This window comes from Panthera tigris, chromosome F2, assembly GCF_018350195.1.
Source record: "Panthera tigris isolate Pti1 chromosome F2, P.tigris_Pti1_mat1.1, whole genome shotgun sequence".
In the NCBI taxonomy this organism is placed as follows: domain Eukaryota; kingdom Metazoa; phylum Chordata; class Mammalia; order Carnivora; family Felidae; genus Panthera; species Panthera tigris.
This window is the reverse complement of record NC_056676.1, coordinates 75,089,875-75,114,429: the sequence shown is the minus strand read 5'-3', so window position 1 is coordinate 75,114,429 and position 24,555 is coordinate 75,089,875. Positions and strand designations below refer to the sequence as shown.

Here is a 24,555-nt window from a genome sequence, read left to right as displayed (position 1 = left end):
CAGAAGCCCTGCCCCTTCAAGGGCTCCCCCCACCCCAGCTCTTCCCCCGTTCCAGTGCTCCGTCTCCCCGAGTTCTTGGGGACCCCGCGTCAGAGCAGGCTCCTCTGTCCAGGGCCCATGTTGTCAAGCCGCTCACTGGTTCCCGGCAGATTCTGCCCCAGAACCGTCCTGCCCTCCTCTCCCCTGTGGTCTCCCTGCCTGACTTGGGAGCACAGCAGCCCGCCTCACAGGTCCTCATGGGGGTGGCCGAGGGCGGGTGGGTGACACTTTCCTGTGCAGGGCGGTAGCCTTGGAGAGAGCAGGAGGGGCCCCGAAGACCTCACCGCTCGGTACGTGACCATTTTCCCGGGGGGGGGGTGCTGGAGCCTAGGACCTCTCCCCTCCTCCGCTGCTCAGAGTCAGAGAGGATGGCGCCCTGCAGGTGCCTGGCCCTGGGGCGCCGACCACACTGTGCTGGCTTCCTGCTTGGCGTCTCTCAGGGTACCTGTCACGTGACATCACCTGAGCCCGCGCCCCTCCACCTTCACATGAGCAACAGCAGGATGCTCCCCGACCCCGCTCGCCAGTCTCACTTCCTACCTGCATTCTGGAGGTGACTGCCTTAAACACGAGCGCTAATTAACCAGAGTTACAAGTTGACAAATGATTTGAAGCTTGCTCCAGAGCGGCTCTGAGCATGCCATCCAACTCACTAGGTCGCTAGGAAACTTGAAGCATGTTGCTCTTGTCTTTAGTCCTGTAATTGGTAGATTGAGGTTGTAATTCTTTTTTCCCTGTTTTATCAGAACAATTTGGCTGTAATAATTATGACGCCTTGAAATAATCTGAATAGTTGTGCAGCTCATTATGAGCCTGAAAGGCTAAGCGGCCTTTGAGAATCCTTCACAAAGAAGTCCTTAAGCACTTTTCCGAGAACTGGGTATAAATGGAGCTGCTGCTTGCTTCACTAGGAGTCTGATTTGTGAACCGGGCGGCTGCCGGTCACAGTTCAAAATCATCCCCACTTTACGGAGGAAGCCTGTGCCAAGGTTTGATCACATAGTATTTTTAAAGGAGAGTATTAGAAAACTGGTTATACGTTGGCATGTGGATGCAAAACCATGAGCACTAAAGGTACGTCTGCAGCTGTTAATTTCTGGAACGGCTTCAGACTTTCTGTTTTTCGTAAAACCTGAAACTGAACACATTTCCACATTTGGAAGTTGAGTGCGTGCCGTGCACTGTCGCCTCCTGTGACTCCGTTGTGCCCTCTTGTTTCCTTGGTAGAGTTTTCGGTCATGAAGAGGAAGAGAGGCAGGCCGAAGGGGTCCACGAAGAAGCCCAGCGGCGAGGAGGACCTGGCAGAGAGCGTCGTTAGTCCGCAGGAGGGCAGTCCGCCGGCCCCAGAGGAGGGGAGCAGCCTGGCTCCGGGCAGCTTGGAGTGCGGCCAGTGCCGTCGAAAGTTCTCTAACCCGCGCCAGCTGAGGAAGCACGTCTGCATCATCGTGCTGAACTGGGGTGAGGAGGACGGAGACGCAGGTACGTTGCCCAAGGGCTGGACGCGCCAGTTGCTCGCGAAGATGTATAACTGCGGACATCCGTTTGCCCTGGGTCAGTTACTGCATGGAGATCGAGTGCTTTTGTACGCAGCCTACCTATCTGGAAAAGTCTCTGTTTGGGAACCGATGACTGTTACTGTCGGTGACGTGTCCGGTAGGCGGTGCCCACGGAGTGTGAGTCACGGGGCACGTCTGCGGGAGCTCTGGGCTCTGCAGAGAGGGTAAAACACAGCGTCCCCTCGGTGAGCTTGCGTCCTGGGTAGGACAGCAGGGTTGTGCATCACGAGATGTTAACAGGGAACGTACCCTTGGAGGGGAGGTGGCCTTCTGACGGGGGGTCAGGAGGGAGCCTGGAGTCATGGTGTGCGTGGCATTGGCATTAATGGAGGGAGGTGTGGGCAGAAGTGCAGACGTTAGGGTGCTCGGGGCCCCTGTGAGGCACCTGCTGAGCCAGCAGTGGCTGGGGGGCTAGGTTGTGGCAGGCATTCTGGAAGAAAGGAAAGAACACTGGTGCTTCCTCCATTTACGTTCCTGGCTAAGCGTCATCTGAAGTAACTTGCTTTTTAAAAAATAGTTGTTTAATTTTGAGAGCGAGGGGGGGACGTGGGGGAGGGACAGTGAGAGAGGGAGATAGAGTTCCGAAGCCCGATGTGGGGCTCAAACTTGCACCGTGAGACCATGACCTGAGCTGAAGTTGGGCGCTTCACTGACTTCGCGCCTGAAGTAACTTCTAAAAGAGGCTGAAGGAGGTTCAGTGAAGGTGGGCAAGGAGTGCTGTCTCTGCGGTGGGGCAGGTCTCGGGGGCGACCCTGTGGGAGGAATGAGCTAGCAGGACTGCACTGGAGAGGGGAGGGCCTCTGCTGTGGGCCCTGCTCTTGTCTGGTTCTTATACCGCTTGTGAAGTCTTCAGACTTTGCCCAAGACTTTGAGTTCTTACTGTGTTTTGTACTGTGCTAAGCTTGTTACATGGGAGTAACCAGTTCTGGTTAAAACATAGGCTTTGGAATATGGCAGCCAGGGTTTGAATCCCAGCTCCTCCAGGCCTTAATAGCTTCCTTCTGCCTCAGTTTCCGTATCTGTAAAATGGGAATAAAACACAGCACTATCTCATATGGTTGCTTTGAGGATTGAATAAGGCAGGACTTTTAAGGTGCTCAGAACAGTACCTGCATTTGAAAAGCGCTCAGCAAACGTTAGCTATAACTTATTCGTAGCAGTATGGGAGCAGTACTGTTGTCTTCCTTCCTGTTGTGTATGTAAGGATAGCGAGACTGGGCAATCAGGTGTTTGTCCAGGGTTCTTTAGTTAGCAAGGGAGCCTAGCCTCTGAACCTCAGTCCTCAAGTCCCTTTACTGTAAACACCTCCCAACCGGGAAGTAAGACCCTAGCGCAGATCGGGGGCGTAACTGAGTAACTGATATTTACCAGACATCTAGGTTGGTGGCCAAGGCTCATTGCCAGCATCTGCGCAAACTGTAGAAAATATAAAACGTTCTTTCCTTTGAAGAACGGCTCTCGAGGTGACTTTCTAGGCTGCATGGGCTAATGCAAATAATGGACTAGCGCTCAAACAGGATAGGCCACTGGGAAGACACCTGTCCCGCAGCGGAGGGCACGTCATTGCTGTGGGAGGCACGTAAGCCGGGAGTGCTGTGGTTTCAGAGCCATTGGCCTCCTGTTTCAGAGCCTGATGCCCTTTTGGCAAATAAAGGTACTTCTAGAACCGAGATGGTTGAGGGAGGAAGGATTAGAATGCACCTCCCTGCCCATAAAGTGCTGATTTCTGGTGCATTTGTCAACCACTGGCCCTGGGTTATGGGCTGTCCCCCCTGGCCCCCACCCCATGCACATCCCCACTCTCTTTTTCTCACACAAATAGTTAATGGTGGTTGCATGTTGTTTATTTGTTCATTAAGTTTTTTACTTTATTTATCTTTTTGTTTATTTTTTTTAACGTTTATTTATTTTTGAGACAGAGAGAGACAGAGCATGAACGGGGGAGGGACAGAGAGAGAGGGAGACACAGAATCGGAAGCAGGCTCCAGGCTCCGGGCCATCAGCCCAGAGCCCGACGCGAGGCTCGAACTCACGGACCGTGAGATCGTGACCTGAGCTGAAGTCGGACGCTTAACCGACTGAGCCACCCAGGCGCCCCTAAGTTTTTTACTTTAATCCCTGTATAGTGTTCCTAGTTTCAGGCACATAGTGTAGTGATTCAGCACATCCACATGTCACCCGGTGCTCATCACAAGTGCAGCCCTCAATCGCATCCCCCCAGCCGCCTCCCCTCGGGTAGCCGTCGGTGTGTTCTCTGTAGTTAAGAGTCTGTTTCTTGGTTTGTTTCTCTCTTTTTTTCCTTTGCTTGTTTTGTTTCTTAAATTTCACATAAGAGTGAAATCAGATGGTATTTGTCTTTCTCTGACTTACTTCACTTAGTGTTATACCCTCTAGCTCCATCCATGTTGTTGCAAATGGCAAGATTTCATTCTCTTTATGGTTGACTGATATTCCATTGCACATACACGTATGTGTCCATGCATGCACACGCGCACACACACACACACACACACACACACACACACCACGCCAGCTCTTGTTCCAGTCACCAACTGATGGACGCTTGGGCTGCTTCCGTAGTTTGACTATTGTGGAAATGCTGCTGTAAACGTAGGGGGGCATGTGTCCCTTTGAATTAGTGTTTTTGTATCGTTTGGGTAAATACCCAGCAGTGTGATTCCTGCATCACAGGGTAGATCTGTCTCTAACTTTTTGAGGACCCTCCATACCGTTTTCCAGAGGGGCTGCACCACTTTGCGTTCCCCGTGGCCCTTGCCTCTTAATGAGTGGGGCCGGCTGTAGCATTAAGAGAGCCCTGTGTGTACCTGCCCGAGTCCCGAGAATTTGAATCTTTGGGGTCATTCAGTGCTGTCTTCTTGAGGACCTGCTTTGTTTTTGTGCCTTCACATGATTTATCCCGCCAGCCTCCTCCTGAGAGACCCCTGGGCTTTCTGTGCGATTACGGCCGGAACTCAGGGTTCTCCTTTGCAAAACATTCCTGCTGCTGCTTCCTTCAGATGTCAGACCTGGATCTAACTTGGATGCAGCCTGAGTTCAGTCGGGTCTGTGGATTGTCTGCATTGCCCTCAGGGTTTTCTTCCTAAAACAAAGTTTTTCAGTGTCTCCCCTTCAGAGTCAAGTGCCAGGTCCTCTCCTGGGCATTGAAGGCCCTTAGCAAAAAGATCTTTCCATGGAGCTCTACAGCATTGTTTTTCTGTGTCGTATTGTTGTCAGCTGAGCAAATTTAGGGTCGTTGCCAGTCTTTTGCTGTTGTAAATATTGCTTTCATAAATACTTCTGTGCGCAGGCATATATGTATGTACGTGCGTGTATATGTGCGTGGGCACACATGTATTTGTGGACTTACGTTGTTACTTTCATAGGATAAATTCCTAGAAGTGTAATTGCTGGGTCAGGATGTATATTACATGTTGCCGAATTCCCCCTCCCCACCAAAAGCTCACACCAGTTCAGGTTCCAGAAGTGTCTCACAGTACCTATCTTGTTTTTCTTTTTAAATACCTGAAATGATGCAGAAAGTACTAAGAGGAAAGTAACAATAATCCAGAATTTCACTGCTTAGGTGTATTGACTACTATACCGTGTAAGAAAGAGAAGGAAGATCCTTCTCTGTTCTGTGTACACATATGTTTTTTAGAAATGGGGTCATGTATCACGTTCTGTGATTTCTTTTTTTACTCACCAATATAGCCGATAACATTTTCCATGTTAATATTTTTTTGTTTAACAAGCTGTTTCGTAGCACTTTCTGGATACTCCGTGTTTACTGCTGCTAGCTCCTGTAATTCTCATAGCAACCTTAAGAAGTAGGCATCATTGTTACTCTCATTTTATAGGAGAGGATACTGAGGCACCGAGAGGTTCAGGAGTTTGCTTAGATCACACAGCCTGTATGTGGTGGGTCTGGGTTCTGAACCCACCGCGGTGTGGCAGCTGTGCTATGCTTCCTGACCAAACTACTCAGTAAATGCGCATTTTTGTCATTTTTAAAGGACACCCAGCATTTCATTGTATGTGTGGGCCATATATTTTCCTTCATCGGTTTCCAGTTGATTGACATCCAAGATTGCTTTTCATTTTTCTCCCTGATTACAAAAAAGAAAACCACTACTCAGGGCGTCTGAGTCAGTGAAGTGTCCAACCAACTCTTTTTTTTTTTAATGTTTGTTTTTGTTTTTTTTTTAATGTTTGTTTATTTATTCAGAGCGAGTGCTCATGGGGAAGGGGCAGAGAGAGAGGGAGAGAGACAATCCCAAGCAGGCTCCATGCCGTCAGCTCACAGCTCGACCCAGAGCTCGAGCTTAAGACCCTGAGATCAAGACCTGAGCCAAAATCAGGAGGTGGACGCTTAGCTGACAGAGCCACCCAGGTGCCCCAGGCATCTGACTGATTTTCGATCTCAGCCCAAATCTTGATCTCGGGGTTGTGAGTTCAGGCCCTGCACTGAACTCTGCACCAGGCTTGAAGCCTACTTAAACAATAACAGTGACAGTCCACAGGTGAGTGGTCTTGAGCATGCATATTAATTTTATTATTTGCACTTATGCTGTTATGATCTTAGATGGATACCAGTAACGTAATTGCTCGGCTAATAAGGGCGTAGTTTACCTTTTGACACATATGCCTGTTGCCAAGCTGCCCCGTAGACAGCATCTGTCAGTTACTTCCCCGACACATATGTGCCGAGGTTATTTTCCACGTTCATCATTGTCTTGTCGTTTGTAGCCTTGCTTTGTTTTCTTTCGCACTTTGCTGGAGTTTTATTTTTTATTTATTTTTTTATTTATTTTTTAATTTTTTTTTTAATGTTTATTTATTTTTGAGACAGAGAGAGACAGAGCATGAACGGGGGAGGGTCAGAGAGAGGGAGACACAGAATCTGAAACAGGCTCCAGGCTCTGAGCTGTCAGCACAGAGCCCGACTCGGGGCTCGAACTCACGGACCTCGAGATCGTGACCTGAGCCGAAGTCGGCTGCTCAACCGGCTGAGCCACCCAGGCGCCCCGATTTGCTGGAGTTTTAAATGTCTGTATTGTCACTACATGTTCCTTTTAAATTTCTTGCCCTTTTCTTCATGGCTTAGAACACTTACCTCTACCCCCAAATAATAAAAAACGTGCTCCTATGTAGTCCTTTGTTATTTTTGTACGGTTGTATTGGTTACCTGTGTCTTTGATCCATCTGGAAATTGTATTTTTGTAAAAAGTTTAAAGTAAGACAGTTATATATTTGATCACTAAACATGGGCAAAAGAATTATGCTTAATAAATGCAGTTTGGTAGATAAGCTATTTCACATCAAAGGGTCCACAGAGGAAATAATAAGGGTCCGGTGCAAAGTCTAAGAAATACTTTAAAAGAGTAAAACTTCGTATTTTGAAAACAATTGCGCATGTATAGGAAGTTGCCAAGATTGTCTAGAGTTGTCTCGTGCCCTTGACCCTGTTTCTCCTAAGGATTGTGTAGAGGTTGACGCATGACATCAGAATGGGGACGTGGACAGTGAGATGACGTGTGTGGGTAGTTCTGTGTCACGTGTCACAGGGGTAGACATGTCAACCCACCCCCACCCTGGGCAACCACAGGTCTGTCCTCCAGCTCTATAATTTGGTCATTTGAGGATCTTCTATCAGTTGAATCACATGGTATGTGACTGCTTAAGATTGGCTTGGAAAACCCCCTCTTCAGCCTCACTTTCATAATTTTATAGGTGAGGAAGTTGAGTCCAGAAGTGATGATGATCAGGCGGAGCCCCATGCCTCGTCCGAGGTAGGGTTGGGGTCCCATCCCACACCTCCTGATCCTCACCCGTTGGCCAGCCTGCTGTGCCACGGCCGTGTCTTAAAACCCTTAAAACCGGTCTCATTTCCACTCCATGGATGCAGATTTTATTCATTTCAGTGTACCTTTGTGAGCTTTATCTCTAACCTTATAAGAAATGAAGGCTCCACCCTGCGAGGTTCATGTTTATCTTCTGCTCTGTAATTCGTTCAGCCATGTCTCCTACAATGGCAGACTTGAGCAGTCCTTTCTAATAAGATTATCAGCGGCCTCCAGTAATAGCCGTAGAGAAACCGGACTCGTGTTCCATTGATTTGAATGACCTAAAAGGACTTTAACAAATACCAAACGGAAAGGTAGAAGTTCTGGGAGTCTTTGCCTTTCTGGCCCCTGTCGAAGCCGCTGAAATATGCAGAAATGACCTTCTGTCCAACTGGCTTGTGGCTGCCGTCCATGTGTCCGTGTGACTGCTCCGGATCCTAGTTTGCCAAGCACAACGTTACAATTTGGAAAATTCTTGCATAATTGTTTTAATACACGGTCTGCAAAGAGCAGATTAGTGACATTTCAAACAGTTGACCTTGACTCTTTAGCTTGCTAAAACAATCACAAGAAAACAAAACAAGCCCTTCCCTTCGCTGAACCACGGCAAGTTAAAATAATACTTTTGATGTGTATTCAACGTTTGTTTATTTTATTCTGCATACGAATAGTAAAAGAAACCAGGAAAAGAGATTTTTTTTTTTTTTTTAATGCCATTATGTGGAGCAGCTGGTGTTTTTGAAAAACAGTTTGCGGCCTACAGAAATCAATATGTCAACTTTATAAAAGTGACTTCTGAACCTGCCTTAGCTTGTTATTTCTGGGGTCATTTTCTGCAAGGAGAGTTGCAGAAATGGGCTCTTAACTCTTGTTAAATCTGTCCTAGAGAAGACAAGGCTTTTATTTTAAGATACTCCCTAAGATGCCCCTGTAATCTTCATGGAGATTTTTTGTAACAATGCTTCAAGTGCCTTCTACTGACTCGGTAATGGCTGCTCTGACTGAAAACGGTTTTGGGTGAGTTGTGTTTGAAACTTTGCAGGAGGCAAGGCGGAGCAGCGTCAGTCTCTCGAATGGAACATTTTTCTCCGTGGAAAGCTGAGTAATGGTAACGGCTGGTTCCTCTTGCTGCCTGTAAACCCTGGTTTCACCCGTGCACCGGTCAGGTGGCTGGAAGCCTGGAGGTCACGTCTCCAGGCACACCCAGCCTTCGGCCTGCTGGGAAGTGTGGGCGTGTGTCCTCGCACTGTTAATATTCCCTCGCGGTGACACCTTGTGTTCCCAACTCCCCCGCTTCTCACCAGCTGCTCCTGCCCGGCTGCTCGGTGAGCTCCTGTTCCTCCTCTCATCACGTCACCCCCCCAACCCCGTCACTGTCCCCGAGTCTGTCAGTCAGCGGAGGCCAGGCCACACCCTTACAACAGGCCTCTCCCAAACTGCAGTGGCCCAACGGAAGCAAGCTCGCGTTCTCCTTCGGACTCCATACCTGCTGCGGGTCCTCAGGGGCTCTGCTCACTCGGGGTCCTGGACGGAGAGAGCAGCCCCCCGCCCCGAACGTGGCTGGTCACTGTGCAGGAGGGGAGGAGAGCCCTGCGTGGTTTCGTGTCAGCCTCGAAGTGACACCCGTCATTTCTGCCTGTGCATTTCGTTGGCCAGAGCTGATGTCGTGGCCCCACCGACTTCAAGGGGCCAGAAAGTGCCTGGGGTGGGGGAGAGCCGGAGGTGTTTGATGACTGTCACTAGTGACTGCTGCATGGCTCCCATCCACTTCCTTGGACTCACCCCCCAGCTGTGCTCTGTGACCTGCAGACGCCCTCCTTGCCCCCACCCCGTCCTGGGCTCCAGACCCGTTCGGGTGACCCACAGGCGGCTTGCGCTGTGGGCTTGTTTGGTGCTGAGCTCACTGACTAGCTCCTTATAAATGCCCCCCCCCCCCCCCCCAATATTCTGACTTGGTGACTGGCCCCACCATCCAGATGTCACCTCTCACATTGGTCATTTGTCATGGTCAGTTGACTTTTCCTGTGAGATATTTCTCCTATCCTCCTCTCTATCCGGCTGACGTTCGTGTGGGTCAGGCCCCATCATTCCCTCCACAGACTCTTTGATGGCTCTGGTCCGCGCCCTATTCCCATCCACGCTCTGTGTCGACCGGTGATTTGCATACACGTCCCTGATAAATGTTCATTTTTTACCAATAAATTGCATTTTTAAAATTTAAAAACCAACTACAGCATCCTGTCTGTAGGCCCACCACTGTACTGAGTGTCTTAGAAATATTAATTGATTTCCTCTTCATTAAAAACCCCATGAGGTACTTACTGATTTTTGTCCCTGTTTCACAGATTCGGAAACTGAGACAAGCACCCTCTCCAGTGTTACCCCGTAGTAAGTGGCGGGCCTGGGCTGGGAGCCCAGGCATTTTGCTCAAATCCCCATGTGCTGCAAGAACGTGTTGATGGTTGTTGTAAAACTCACGTAAAATATAAAATTTGCAAGGATGCGGTAAGAAAGGGAAGGAGGAGTTCTCCCACGTTCTCCCCGGATTTCAGTGGATTGTTTGAGACACGCCCTGGGTGCGTGCACTCTGGCTCTCCCTGCCGCTGGGGCCAAGTGCACGCTGCGCGCATCTGTCCCCTGAGGACCGGCTAGCTCTCCCTGCTGCTGTTCAGACAGTCCGAGCTCCTCATGAGCCTGCTGGGTTGTCTCTGCACAGCCTGACAGCTGCCCCCCCGCCCCCACCCCTTCCCATGTTGCCTGTGTATGACTCTGTAACAGACTTCTGGTGGTGCCAGTACCCTGCACACTTGTCTCTTGTACGTTGTTCCCTTTGCCTGTGGAATGGCCCCCTCCCCTCCGCCCTCTGAGTAGCCACGCTCGCCTCTGGCCCCAGGCGCTTGCCCATCCCTCTGCCTTTGCACACCCATCCCTTCTCCGGGATGCCAGGGCCGTCTGGTGTTCGTGTGCCAGCAGATGCCCACCCTCCTGCAGCTCCTGGCCTCACTGCTGTCTCAGGCTGGCTCAGCGTGCCCGTCCTTGTCCTCAGCCTCTGCCTCCCGGCAGCCCAGGCTGCTCACCCCGTGCCATGCGGCTCTCCTCGTGTTAGGAGTGTCGTATGTGTGTTTGTATCCCCACATGCTGATAGCTCAGCAGACAGGATCTCGTGCTGTCCCAGGGCCTGGTGCCCTGCACATGGCATAGAATCACTCATCACTGTCCTTTCTTTGCCAAAATCTAGAGCCAAACTCTGCTCCTTTATGGCTTTGGCATAAGGAAGACCATGTTATGTACGTCGTGTGGGTATGTCATTTCATTACTCTGTCTCCAGTGTTCAGAACAGTGCCTGGTACACACGAAGTGCTCAGTAAATGCACGGATCCTTTAGAGCACAAACAGGAACTACAAAGTCTCTAATGAGCGGGAAACTCAAAGTTAGTTTTTCTAACTTCTATGTACGTTTCTACGTGGTGTGGGCCAGGTGACCTGGATCGGCCCCAGTACGTGCTGCTGGCTGCCTGGCCAGCGCACCTGCTAATGGTCATTGCTGGACTCTGTGTTCTTTACACTTTGGGTTTCATCTCTCATTTTTCTCACCTATATTTGATGGTTGCCTGGGAAAGTTACCTCTCACTTGCTGGTGCTTCCCAGTCTTCTGAACTAGAAACCTGAGTTGCCCTTAATTCCTCCTCTGATCTCACCCCAGACTGCACTGTCATTGAGCCTTGCTGGCTTTTGTGTGCCCCTCTTCCCTCCCCACCACCCCCCCCCACCCCGAGCCACCCTGGGGCCTCCAGTCTCCTTCCTGACCTTCCTCCCTGCCCCAGGTCTAGCTTCCTCTTTGTCTTTCTTTTTCTTTTTCTTTTTCTTTTTCTCTTTCTTTCTTTTTCTTTCTTTCTTTCTTTCTTTCTTTCTTTCTTTCTTTCTTTCTTTCTTTCTTAACAGAAGTGTGCTGTTTAAGTTACTCATCATTATCTTATTATTAACAAAATAAGGCACTGTGTTTACAGTCATGAAACAAGAAACAGTCTGGAGAAAAGTTGGGCTGGAGGGAAGGTGGGGAGGGTGCGGGGAGAAGATGGGGGGCAGGCACAGACTCAAATCTGCCCCTGTGGGGTTTGGGGTTCCCTTCCCACCCTGATCCAAGCGCTGTTCTGGATCTTCGGAGTCAGGTGCCAGTGGGACCTCCCAGGTACTGTCAGCCACAGCCTTTGGATCGGTGGCTCCACATCTCCACTGGCCCCCTAACCCCGCCTCTCCACAGAGCAGTGTCCAGCGCAAAGGTGACCCGTTGCTTTCTTGTTGAGCATCCCTCTGTGGCCTCCCTGTCCCTGCGAGTAGTGGTCTCCCCCCTGCCCTGAGACTAGATGCTGCATCTGGACCACTGCTGTGCACACTTGTGCCTACTTGTCTCCTGGCTCCTTTGGTGCAGGTGCCATTTTCTTCTTAGGGAGCCCCCTCCACCCCCTGAGCCCGCCAGCTCTCTCTCGTCAGGGTCAGCAGCTGGTAAACAGCTGCTCAGTGAAAATACCTGTGCGTGACCTTCATTACTCTGGTAGCTTCTGGTAGCTTTTAAATGAAGTTCAGATGGGTGATAACAGGGTAGGTGATCAGACTGCTTTAGGGGAGGAAGAAAGCATGAGACCTATAGCTGGGAGCCCATGGGGAGCTCTGTCGGGCCCCAGCAATGAGTGTGAATCAGGCTGGGAAATTCTACAGATGCGTGTTTACATGCTCGCAGAATTTCCAGAGGCGAGCTAGTCCAGAGCTTCCACGGGTCAGCAGCAGACACACCCAGGTCAGTGGGCCCGTGATGCTCACTGGCCCCATCTGGGCTCCACGGAGGTGCCTCGTCTTGCCGAGCCCAGCCGCTGCCAGGGCCCTGAGCATCTGTTCTAATCCTCCTGCTGGACGCCAGGGTAGGGCAACCATCTCAATGCAGATGAAGAAAAAGAGGCTTTGCCACCTGGAGGGAGTCGTCCAAGGCCAGCTGGTGATTACCTGAATCCCTTAGACTTCTGACCTCAAGCTCTGGTCATGTGGATCAAGCTATCTCCTGGGATGCTGGCCCTCCGACTCGCCACCCTGCCCTGGCCCAGAGTCACCTGAATTCAGACCTCCAGTCCTGTGGGAATAAAGTCTCCGGGTGTGAGACACAAGTAGGGCTGACGCCAGGTACCCCGCAATCCCTCCTCCTGACTTGCTGTGTCTCTCGGGCAAACCAGGGGTGCTCAGTGCCTTTTCTTGCAGTGGGAGGAGAGAGCAGAGGAGGAACAAACAATCCCACCTAAGTGGGATGTTATGCCGGGACTTTTGAAGGAAGGCGTTCTTGTTCAGCATCTTGGCGGCCTCCTGGGGCCGTGCTGGCTGCGAGTGACTGTGCTGGGGAAGCCGGTTCTCCTGTGTCAGGGCCAAGGGCACAGCCCACTGTGTCTTTATGTGTGAAGTTCGGTGGGCTGCCCACTGACTGCATCCTGGCGTGGAGGGACTTGAGAGGGTGTGATGGAGGCCGTGGCACCTGGGCTTTCCTGCTACTTAATGCTTTTTCCCAAGACAAGGAGCTCCTGTGCCTTGTGACCCCGTATGAACAGGAGCTCGGTCTCTCCCGGGAAAACCCCCGATGGCTGAGAAGTCCTGGGATGGGTGGCCAGACTTACTGCTGGGCCTGGTGCTTCTGGCTAAAGCAGGGGGCTGGGCCCGGTGCTTCTGGCTAAAGCAGGGGGCTGGGCCCGGTGCTTCTGGCTAAAGCAGGGGGCTGGGCCCGGTGCTTCTGGCTAAAGCAGGGGGCTGGGCCCGGTGCTTCTGGCTAAAGCAGGGGGCTGGGCCCGGTGCTTCTGGCTAAAGCAGGGGGCTGGGCCCGGTGCTTCTGGCTAAAGCAGGGGGCTGGGCTTGGTGCTTCTGGCTAAAGCAGAGGCAGGGCAGGGCAGGACCACATGTCTGTGGCGTACATCCTGGAGGGCTTCCTGAGGAGGGGGCCATGAGCTCCATGTCTGAGGATGACCTGGCGTTTATGTGTGCGGAGAGGAGGTGAGACAGGCATTTCCTTTCCTGTGGCTCCAGCACAAGCCTGCAGGTGCGGTAACATAGCAGGAACCGGGGTCACGGGGAAGACAGAGGCCTCCTGCCCTTCCCGTGCTTCTTCTCATGGCTGTCACTGCACGGGGCCGCTGCTGGAAGCAGGTGCCTGCCTGGCTTTCCTCCGGAGCCAGGCAGCCGGGAAGATGCGAGAAAGCCTGAGGGGAAGCACAGAAGCGAGAGTGATGCGTATTCAGCAGGTCCGATGGAATTGTCGTGGGCTAATAAGTTCCTTAAACTGCTGTCTTAGCAGCGTGGAGCGAATTGGTGCCAGAGTCCCAGAATATAATCCCTTATCAGTCTGCTGTTCTGACGACTGTTCTGAGCTTTTTATTAATGTGGCTGATAACACTTACTCTCTGGGGTGTTCTGAGATTTAATTAGTTCTTGGGCAATTTAGAACAGGTACTTTGGAATATTAGTGCGCTGTTAATTATACATGAGTGCCTATGAGCTAATTTCTTCAAATGTGTGATTGCGAGCACGCTTAACTCTTCATCTGCCCTTTGCCAAGTCAACCTGCCTGGTGTGAGTGTTACCACACAGGGGGCGCTGTGAGGGCCTGTGGGGAATTGAGGGATACGAACACAGACACGGATCCTGCAGCTGAGAATGTGGACCTGGGGAAAGGAACAGCATCCCTCCCAAAGGAACCCCTCTGGGACAGGAGGGGACGGCGAGCAAGGAGATCTTGTGTCAGAGGGGCTTAGTTTCTCTTCGTAAGGTCAGAGAAGCTCATCAGAGTTCGGGGTGCGTGTGGCGTTAGGGGCTGGGAAGAACGGGAGTGTTTTTGCAGCTCTGCTGTGGGTCATTCATTGATCCAGTGGAAGCGGCAGTCACCGCTATCTACGTACCAGGCGTGTGGTTGTTGCCGGTGATGCGATGGCGAGAGAACAGCGTTCGCGCAGGAAAGTCGCTCAGAGTTCGGTGGTGCGGGCGGAGAACCAGACCAGCACTTGGAGGTACGCGGGAGGAGCACCCACTGAGGTCACACGGGGTCTGGAGGGAGCTCAGAGGAGTCAGTGGGAGAGGGTGTGGGGGAGTCCCAATGAGGGTCTATAGTATCCAAATTCAGCAGTGGCCGTGGGAGTGGCAAGAAGGGTACAGGGTCCAGAGCTCCGGCGGAAATGGGATTCCCAGGGCCTGGTAGAGGTTGGACGGGGCGAGAGGCAAGAGGGAGTGAGTGGGCAGTGGCCTGGGTCTTGGCTTGGGTGCTAGGGTGGAGGACGGGCCCTGCCAACCTGAGAACCCCAGGGAGAAGCAGGTTTGGGGGAGAGAGGACAGGTTCCTTGTGGTCACCCGTTGAGTTTGGCAGACTGTGGGTGTCCAAGGGGATGTTATCTACCTGGCCGGGGAGCCGGCAGGAGGGCTGGGCTGGAGCCCTAGCCCTGGGGCCATCAGCCTATGAGGGCACAAGTAGACGGTCATCAGGGGACTGGGCGGAAGTTCCTGAGGAAGGCCACTTCTAAGGGAGAGGAGGACGGGTCAGCGATGATAGGTGAGGCAGGGAGACGAAATGAGATGAAGCTGGGATAGAGGCCATTGTTCTTGGGTCTGAGGAGTGTGGCTCATGCTGACATGAAGGTGACATGGGGCCAGAAAGAGGAGCCATCTAGGGTGACTGAAAGGATCTCTGCGGGGAGCTGGTGGGACATGGCCAGGAAGCAGGTGCCACACTTGAATTGTCAACCTGAGAGTTTAGTAAAGGGATTCCCCATCAAAGTGTGGTCATGGGAGAGACTGTGGATAGCGCGGTAGTGGAGTGCTGTTTACGCCCCAGGTATAGAGACAGAGGGGGAGAGTGGCCCCTGAACTCCAAGGCCAGGGGAACCAACCTCAGACAAGCTGGTGACCAGGAGGGAGCCCAGATCTCCTGCCATTGCCTCCTCCATTGGCCAAACCCAGCAGGAAGCCAGAGGGCAGTGGACCCCCTGGGTGAAGGACAGAGGGTGGGCCTGGAGGGGCAAATGGGAACTTTCTAGAACACTGAGGACACTGGAGTTTTGCCCATTACCCTTTTTTTTTTTTTAAGTTTGTTGAGATAGTGAATGGGGGAAGGGACAGGGAGAGAGAGAGAGAGAGAGGCAGAGAAAGAATCCCAAGCAGGCTCTGCACAGAGCTTGATGAGATCTCACGAACTATGAGGTCGTGACTTGAGCCAAAATCGAGAGTTGGACCCTAAACCGACTGAGCCACCTAGGCACCCCGCTCATTACTCTTAAAATGGGACCCATGCTGGGTGTCTGCTCCCTGCCTCAGGTTTGTAGTCAGAGCGCTCCCCTGCGTGCGAGGGCACCAGGCCCTGCCGTGGGGGGTGGGTCTTAGCACTGTGGGCGTGCCCACCCTTCTGGGAACATCTGCTTCCACATTGGGTTTCGCATTCCACCTTGCACTGTGCCATAGCTCTTTTAAACACCGTCTTTTCAAAAGGAAATGAAATATAAAGAATTACGCCAATGTGCTGGGGTTGAAGAGCTATAAGGCACAGATGTCAGGAAATTAGAAGTTACAGTTCCCGGAACGTCAGTGACTCGACAGGGCACACTGGGCCGGGGGGCAGGTGAGGCACGCTCCCGCTGCAGCTCTCTTGTGTTAGCACAGACCCAACAGAACCACGGGGACCGGGCGTCCCGGCCCCAGACCGGGGGTGGGTACGCATGGGCACCAGCCCCACGGCAGCACGCGCGGCCCGAGGGACGGCTGTGTGTGCTTCACTGTGCAGCCTTTCCCTTGCTTGAACAGTGATTCGCTTTGCACGCACAGACCGTAAGTTTAGAGAGCTCCCGACCGATGCAGCTGAAAGAGTGTCGCTCACGCCCCGCGCCCTCCGCCCTGGCCACTCAGGGCAACGGCCGTCGTCGAAGTGGTACTTGGCACAGCCCTTCCGCGTGCGTCCTCATCCGCTCGTTTTCAAGGTGTTTTCAGGGCCCTGCAGAGGTGCTAGCGGCTCAGGGTGGACGGGTGGGGGCGCTGATGTGGGAGGTGGCGAGGGGGACCCCACCCGTTTCAGCCAGAGAAATCACGCCCCTTTGCCGACTGTTTACGTTGAAATTGCTTAAATAATTCACCTGACAGTGGTTCTGCCGCTCGACACCCTTGATGAGCGCCTTCCTGCTGCAGTGAGAGTCATGCTGGGATTCAGACAGTGAATGTCTACACAGCGTGGTGTGAATTTGACGGACAGGGGCCCCTCAACTGAGGGCCTCATGTTCCGGAAGAGCACGGTCATTAGAGCCTTGGAGCGAAAAGCAAAACATAAAAAGATTGGCTACAGGGGCACACGGTGCATACGGTAGTCGAGTTACAGGTGCTCGTTAAGTTAATGCTCAGGAAAGTGCTTTGCACACTGTAAAGTACCACGCGGAAGATGAGGTGGGTGGTCTTATCTAAGTACCGGTGGAGTTTCTCTGTCTCTCCAGATTGTTGACCGGAGGAAAACTACCAGACAGACACAGACCACCGTGAGATGTTTCCATCCAAGCCCCAGTGCTGCTGATGGGGTCAATGCTGACCTTTCCTCCTGCGGCCTGGCTGGCCTCCCCCCAAGACCCGCTGGGGTTTGATGGGAGCCAGTGCAATCTGCCTTTTACGCACCTCGGGCAGATTTCAGCTATCGATCTCACTAAAATTACATCCTGTTTTCTGTTAGATCAAGAGTGTTTTCTGAAACAGCTCGGTGAAGATATTTTAGACATCTTGTGCAATTTGAAGATAAAATACGACCTTACGGTGAATTGTGTAATTAACACCTGTGTACAGAGCAGGCCGTTTGGAAGGTGGTTCACCTTAAAAGCAGCATCAGGATGCTTGGGGTGTAACCTGGGTACTTCCTTCCCCCAGCCCCCAATCAGTGTCTTTATTTCCCACACTGGATGCTATTTATTAAGAGACATCGATTTTCCAGCCATTCCTTGTCAGGCACCCTGCAGAGGCCCAGGGGGTGAGCTGGGCATTCCCTGAAACAAGGGTGAGTAAACGATCCCAGATTACCCATTGGTGTCAGGCTGGGCGCCCTGCTGGCAGCTGGGCTTCCCTGAGCGTCTCTGTCTCAGAAGAGCCATGTTAGTGCCTTGTTTGCTGTAAGAGACTTCAGTCTGTCTCAGTGCAGGGGAGACAGACCTTTACCTGTGCGAGCAGTGCTGAAACTCTTGCCTTCCTCGCTTACCAAGAATGGCCTTTTCCCAACGAGAAGCTTGGCTGCAGAGTGGAGGAGCTGGGCATGCCCCCCACGAGCTGGGATGGGATCTTCGATGCCGGGCCCCGGGTGCAGAGGCTGGCCCGGCCGTCTGTTGTGCTAGGGTCTCCAGCTGTGTGGCTGACTGCGCCGTGTGCCTTAGTGTGGCCGGCAGATTGGCGGGGGGGCGTGGGACGTGATGGGGAGCACAAGGTCTCTGAACCGCTGATGGGGGCTCGACCGAGGGCACACTGAGCAAGTGCCAGCCTTTATTTCCCCCCTTAGCCTTCCGCACAGATGCGCCAGGCCCCCATTAGAGGGAAATGGGTTGGGGGGAAAGAGGTTGTTTAAGGGCGGTGTTCGGGTGCCGTGGTCCGTGAGCGTCTGTAAGCCAAGCACTTTCCCCAAGGAGAGAGCAGAGAGAGGGCCAGGCCCGTGTGTCCTCACGGCCATCTGAAGACAACATTGGCCACTGTGGGGCCCGGCTGTTTGGTTGGTTTCTGTCCATGTGCTCTATCAGGGGTGGGAGAGGGCAGGGAGAAGGCCTCACTCTGTTGCACACAGACTCAGGGATGATACTGGGTTTGCCTCCTAATGGGGGAGAGGGTCTCTTGGTCCTGTCACCTCTCCCCCTCACTGAGCCTTGTCTTTGTTATTTTTTAATTCTTTTTAATGTTTTTTTGTTTTTGTTTTTTTTTTTTTTAATTTTTGAAACAGAGAGAGACAGAGCATGAGCAGGGGAGGGACAGAGAGAGAAGGAGACACAGAATCCAAAGCAGGCTCCAGGCTCTGAGCTGTCAGCACAGAGCCCGATGCGGGGCTCGAACTCACGGACTGTGAGATCATGACCTGAGCTGAAGTCGGACGCTCAACCGACTGAGCCAGCCAGGCTCCCCGAGCCTTGTCTTTATAATGGGCTTAGGGACCCAGCAGCTTCATGAGGGGCCGAGGACCAAAGACGGTGATGACAGTGTAGCATGCTGAGGGCGGGGGCGCTGGTCAGTGTTGGCTCATCTGTCGAGTGGGTGAGCCTCGGAGCTCTCTGCGGGTAGGAACGGGCCTGGTTCTTCTCGGGTCCCCGGAGCCTGGCACAGGGCCAGGCACCCAAGGGGCCCTCTGTTGTTCTCTGCTTAACAAATGGCCGACTCTGCTGCCTTGTGAAGCGTGAGGCCCTGCCCTCTCTCCACTTTATCGAGTCCCTGCAGCGTGTCAGGCACTGATAGGCTTCCTGCACAATGGGCTAAATCCTGCCGTGCTCATTGTGCTTAGATCCCTGGGGAGGGGTGGGCGGACAAGTAAATAAATGAGCCGTGTCACAGTGACCGTCCTCACTGGTAGGAAATGGTTGTGTGAGTTGTGTTTGTTAGATCAGAACTAGCTCACTAGACTCCACGCTGTGGACCTGCCCAGCTCCCGCGTGCCTGATTGCCTTCTAGCTTACTCTGTGATATACCTATTTGTCAAGTCTTCAATATCCTGAATGTCCCCACTAGCCGTAAACTCCAGGAGGCAGGGGTCTTTCTCTGTTCCGTACACACAGTGTCCCAAATGCCTAGGACAGCGCGCGGCTCTCCATAATTATCTGTGGAGTGAACTGTTGGCTCGTAAAGAACAAATACATTCTGTAGTCCTTTGATAATTCCAAGGAACTACTTATTTCTTTTGCGCATAAATGATGTTTTGTTTAAGAAGCACAGACACGGAGAAAATCTGGAAAAAGGAGGAGAACGAGAAGAAGTCAGCTTACAAAGAGAATGTTTTATTAAGTGGTAGAAAATTATTGTTGAACTTGCTATTAGAGATAGAAATTCTGTTTTCAGAAGAGCAGTGTTTGACATGAATACTTAACCAGAGTGAGGAGAGGGTAACTAGGAAGCAGGCAGAGAAACTGAAGAGACAGGCTTTGAAGTCAGGCCAAGGTTGACTTGACCCTCCCAAGTCCACAGCCAGGTGGAGTCCTGAAAATAAAAGTGAATGTGTCCATGGAGCCTGGTGGTTTAATTTGCCTCGGCTTCCAGAAATGCTGGGTCTGGAGCGAGTGTCTCCATGCTTGTGCCTGAAGGAAGGACAGTGCTGGGAGACTGGGTGGCGAGTGTGGGCTGAGAGCCGGGACTTCTCAGGGAAGTTTCCTCGTGAGGTCTTGGAGCTCTCTCCTCTCTCGACTCCCAGAGGACCCGTGATGTCGGCCGTAGGGCCCACGCCTATGATTTTACCGCCAGAGACTGGGAACCAGGACTCCCCCCCCCCCCCCCCCCCCGCCACTGCCATGCTGCACAAATGCTACACGTCACATCCAGAAACAACAGGAGACTGGATGGAGGGAGACTTGAGAAGCAGGCGGCAGGGGAGGAAGTGGGGAGACCCTCCGGCGTGCCTAGTGCTACTTTCCACAGATAAAAGGTGAGCACCTACTGTGTGCCAGAGCTGTGGCTGGGAATGAAAACTAGGTGGTAGTGCCGGCCATGATAGAGCCGGGCCGGGGGCTGAAAGACGCATGGCTTCCGGGGACGCCACAGACAACCCAGGATTTCTCCGTGTAGACGTCTGCGTTCGTAGCCCGGAATCTCTGGGTAGCGTCCAGGGTTGTGGCCTGTGTCTGCCGGTCTTTATTCAGCCTACCGGCTTGCCCCTCTCATGCATGGTGTTTTACCTGGAGTTATTTGCTCCTCCCTGAATGCACGTGCTGCTTTTTCTGTGGGAGCCTTGTTCTTTCCATAGTGCTCCAGTGCCCAAGGGATCATGTCACATCATCCCCAAGAATCATTCCCAAGGCTGCTGAGGACAGTGCTCACCGTGTGGTGCCCGAGTCCACGGGAAAAGAGTCTTTGGAAGCTCTCGAGAATGGAATGTAGCTGAATGGGCTGTGGTTCCATGTTGGGTGAGGCCACAGAGAATTGATGAAGGATGTACATTTGGGGAAGTCTTCAATGGGGAGTATCTTAGCATCTGTTCCCCCAGATGCAGCCTTGGCTGTGGACAGTTTATGGGATGGTGATCCCAGGCAGCAGAAGTGAGGGAGTGGGGAGGTGCGATAGGGACGGAAGAGAGCCAAGGGTTTGTTGTTGGGCTCACTCCTTTAGTCAGTGAAACCTCGGCTCTTCCAGAATCTTGAAGCTTCAAATGGCTTCCAGAATTGTCCACCCAAGTCAGGAGCCCAGAGTGGTCATGTGTTGGCTCCCATCCCTCATTGGTTGAGGGTTGCCCTCCGCCATATTGAACCGTCTTCACTTCTGGGCTGCAGGGGCTCAGCTAGGTCGCCAAAGGACACCCTGTGCAGCAGAGGTGGGATGCTGGAAGACCAGGTAAGTGTGAGCTGCCCTCTGTAGCTGCTGCCAGAGTCGGGTGTGGGCCAAGGGGACACAGCGAGAGCCCCACTGGCATTTCAGTCAGGGAACCAGAACTCGCACAAAGCACAAACTGGTCTCTGGTGTCCGTCCAAGAGGGAGGAGGGTGCATAGTGTTCCGTCCCCCACTGTCTTACTCGCATTTTTCTTTCACTGACCCATATTGCTCATTCCTCCACCCCCTTTTCTCCCTGGCGCCTCCTTTCCACAGCCATGCTCCTCAAGGAGAGGCTCTATCTCCCTGGGAGGGGCTTCGAATTTAGAGATGCAAACGTTGCCTAGTCTGATCTCCCAGGTGTTGCAGACTCTTCCCCACAGTGTGACAAATGGTATCTGAAGCTTCCTTGAAAACCGTCATCGGAAATGCATCACCAAAAACCACCCTTTCCTTGTTGGACAGCTCTGACTGCTGGAAATTTCTCTCTTCTGCTGAAATCTGTTGCTGACTTGTACCCACTGGTTCTCGCCTGGCTTTTTGGAGCACAGCCGTGCAGGTCTCCTTTGTCCCCTAGGGTAGGCCCTTTCTCTGCTACAGGCCTATCAGGCTCATAAAATAAGGAGGCACGGACCCATCCTGCAGGAGAGTCACAGCACAGTGAGGCACCTGAATAGAAAATCGCAAAGCAGTATGGGAAGTCCAGCCATTGCTGTGGTGGTATGTTGGTTATATGTGTGTGTGTGTGCGTGTGTGTGTGCCTTTCAGTTTGTCATTCGGACAAGCAGAGGATGTGGCGTGGGGGTGTTGTGTGTTACCTGTGTGCAAGGTACAGAGGGGTATTTGGTCAACTTGTCACCCAGTATTGTAGGCCAAAGGGGTGAGCAGTAGGTACTCGTGGGTGTGTATTTGAGTCACGGCCTTGAGGGTTCAGGGGTCGCGGGAGAGAAGATTTATAGCAGATCTTGGCGTGCTTTATCTGGTACTTTCTCCTAGTGCAGACGGGAGGGAAGCCACGGAAGGGTTTGAAGGGGTGCAGTGACAGGGACAGATGTGAATTTTGAAGCGATTCACTCTGGGATCAGGAAGGAGAATGGTTTGGAGGTGTGTCCGTCAAGATGACTTTTAGCAGAGGCACCAACTGAAGACGTGTTTGAGGATGAGGATGGCTGTTCATTGGGGTAAAGAGGCATCTGGGGACCAGTGGTTCCAGGGCGGGCTCAGCCGCCATCACAGTCTCAGGACCGTGTTTCCCTTTGAGATCCTCGAGGCATTGACCCGTCTTTCGCTTGCTCTCCTGTAGTTCCTGGGTGTTTACCTCTGTTCTAAGCAGTGCACACGGCAATGCCTGGCCGAAGAAGAGGGACGTTTCTTTCTTCTTAGGGAAGAAAGCTGCTCCCAGAAGCCCCCTGGCAGCCTCTCCCCCAGACCCCCTTCGCCACATGAGGTCCTGTAGCCCCAGCGGCCGGGTGGCTGTCCCCGGAGCGGGAGGGGCACTGCCCTTGAGGCAGGCACGGGCACCGGGGGTGGGTCTGGTGGCCGGAGCGAGGGCACTGATGGGGGAGGTGAGATTCTTACCGTCTCCCCTCCTCCCCCTGGGCCAACCCAGGCTCTTCCAGATCCTTATGTGCTCTGTCCACCGTCCTCATGGTGCTCAGCTCTGCAGCGCGTCCCAACATAGGATGCCGGCAGCAGAGTCAGGATCTAGCTTATCCAGGGCACAGCCAGGAGCTCCCTTCTGCTTGTGCAGGCTAACGCTGTGTGTGTACTTTTGGTTTTTTAAGTTGATTCGTGCTGTTAACCCGGGTTCTGCTTATGGCAGGCTCAAATTCACAGGGTGCTGCTCTTGTTGTTGTCGTACGTGAACATATCTCTTCCTGCTGTGTCGCTCATGAATTGAATTGTATCCCTTGGTGAGCCTGTTTATAAAGTGAAGCATGATTTTAAATGCAAACAGTCCCTTGGTAAGTTGTTCTTGCCTCTTCATAGCATCCAGTATATTCTCCTGTTGCTTATGCACACGTGTCACCCACGTGACTGTGACGCAGGCAACTTTAGGCTCTTTGAAATGTTTTTAATACAGCCACTAAAAAATGATCTAAAAACATTCCCGTCAGGCCTGATGCAGGTCAGACGTCACAGGATGTAAGCACTGGCAGTGACTTCGCAGGTCACTCGTTTTGCCCTGTTTCTTCTGCTCCTCAGGGGTCGTCTTGCTCTTCAAGGGGTGGACCTATATGATGGTCCTTGACTTCTCCCCTTTGGCCTTGGACAGTAATGCACAGTCTGTGTGATTCACGATCTCATCTGCTGGTTTTTCTCTTCGCTTCAATGTTAACAGGCTTAGTACTGACGCTAATTACGTGACTAAGGACCTGCTCTGGTCTATTAAATTCCCTAAGACTGCTTCCACCAGGTTGAAACATGTTCCAAGTACTTGGTCTGTGGGGACAAACGTAAGTGTTTGTCTTGATCAGTCTGCCCCATTAGCCACGTTTTTTTCCTGGCGTCATCTTGGGAGCGCTTTCCTCCCCCCAGCAGCCTTCCCCAAGAGTTTGTGTCTCCGCATTTTATCTTGTCCCGTTGGTTGGTACATTTATGTGCGGGTCTGGCTGTCGGCCGACCTGCATCGTGGGAAGCAGGGACGTACGGAGCCGCCTCAGGCCGTCTCCCCTTTGGTTTCTCCCGTTTTCTCCAGCTTCTGCCTTATCACTGCACCGTTCTGACCTCACCTGCGTGATGCCCCATGCCGGCGCTTTCCGGGCCCCTAGTGTCCGTCCGCCTGTGCGTCTGTCCTGCAGCCATGCACCCGCCCCGCGTGCGTCTCTGCCAAAGGGCTGTGTTCCTTCCACTTGTCATGACGTCCCGAAGAAGGGATTCTGGGGCAGGTTAGTTCAGGTCTGTGTGTGATTCCAAGACCGAAAACTCCTTCCCCTTCCTTCCTGTATCTCCTCTGGAATCCGGAACCGCATGCATTCAAGCGATCACGCGTCCTTTTATTCCTCACTTTGGTGTTGAAGTCTTTCTTCCCCCTCAGGCTACTGCCAAGCGTGGCCTTGCGATGTCGGCCGCCGTTCCTTCTGTGGCTGGCGTCTCCGTTCTTCAGTGGGTTTAAGTGTCCTTTGAACCCACCCAGTTCACCCTCCCCAGTGGCGGCAGATGTTTAAAGCACAGATACCGGTTAGCCCTCCTCCCACATAAACTGTGGCTCACCGTTGCCTTCCTCGGTGGCAGGGGGATGCTGTGGGTGAAATGTGGCCGCAAACGCGTTTCTCTTGGCTCTCCCATTGTCTTAAGATCTTTTAGATTAGGGCCGACCTTGAAGCATCTAAAGATTTCATGTAAAAAATTGGAATTCCTGGTCTCTCTCTGAACAGCCCAAAGATTGGATGACCTTGTCCTACGACCTGACAGGGTGGCCCCAGCCGCAGCTGGGGCCTGTGCTCCGTCACCTGAGTCCTGCTTGGCGGCTTCCCTTGCCCACACTGCTAGACTGGCATCCGTGGGCACTGGAGTTTCCTGCCCTGCTCTCCCTGAAGGACGGTCCCAGACCTCTCGGGGGGCCTTCGGGCCCTCTGGAACCTAACTTTCA

At 52.6% G+C, this 24,555-nt stretch overlaps 1 protein-coding gene across 11 annotated transcripts in view; it reads left to right on the top strand.

The window, feature by feature from the left end:
* The window catches only part of ZFAT (zinc finger and AT-hook domain containing), a 251,245-nt gene that overhangs the window by 42,408 nt on the left and 184,282 nt on the right, over positions 1 to 24,555 (top strand). For 10 of the 11 annotated variants that reach the window (XM_042973111.1, XM_042973108.1, XM_042973116.1 and 7 more), the window contains exon 3: positions 1,267 to 1,518. In XM_042973111.1, the coding sequence (XP_042829045.1) occupies positions 1,267 to 1,518 (252 nt within the window). Of the gene's footprint in view, positions 1 to 1,266; positions 1,519 to 20,703; positions 23,852 to 24,555 lie in introns of those variants that run through there. The other variant, XM_042973118.1, reaches the window with a different exon arrangement.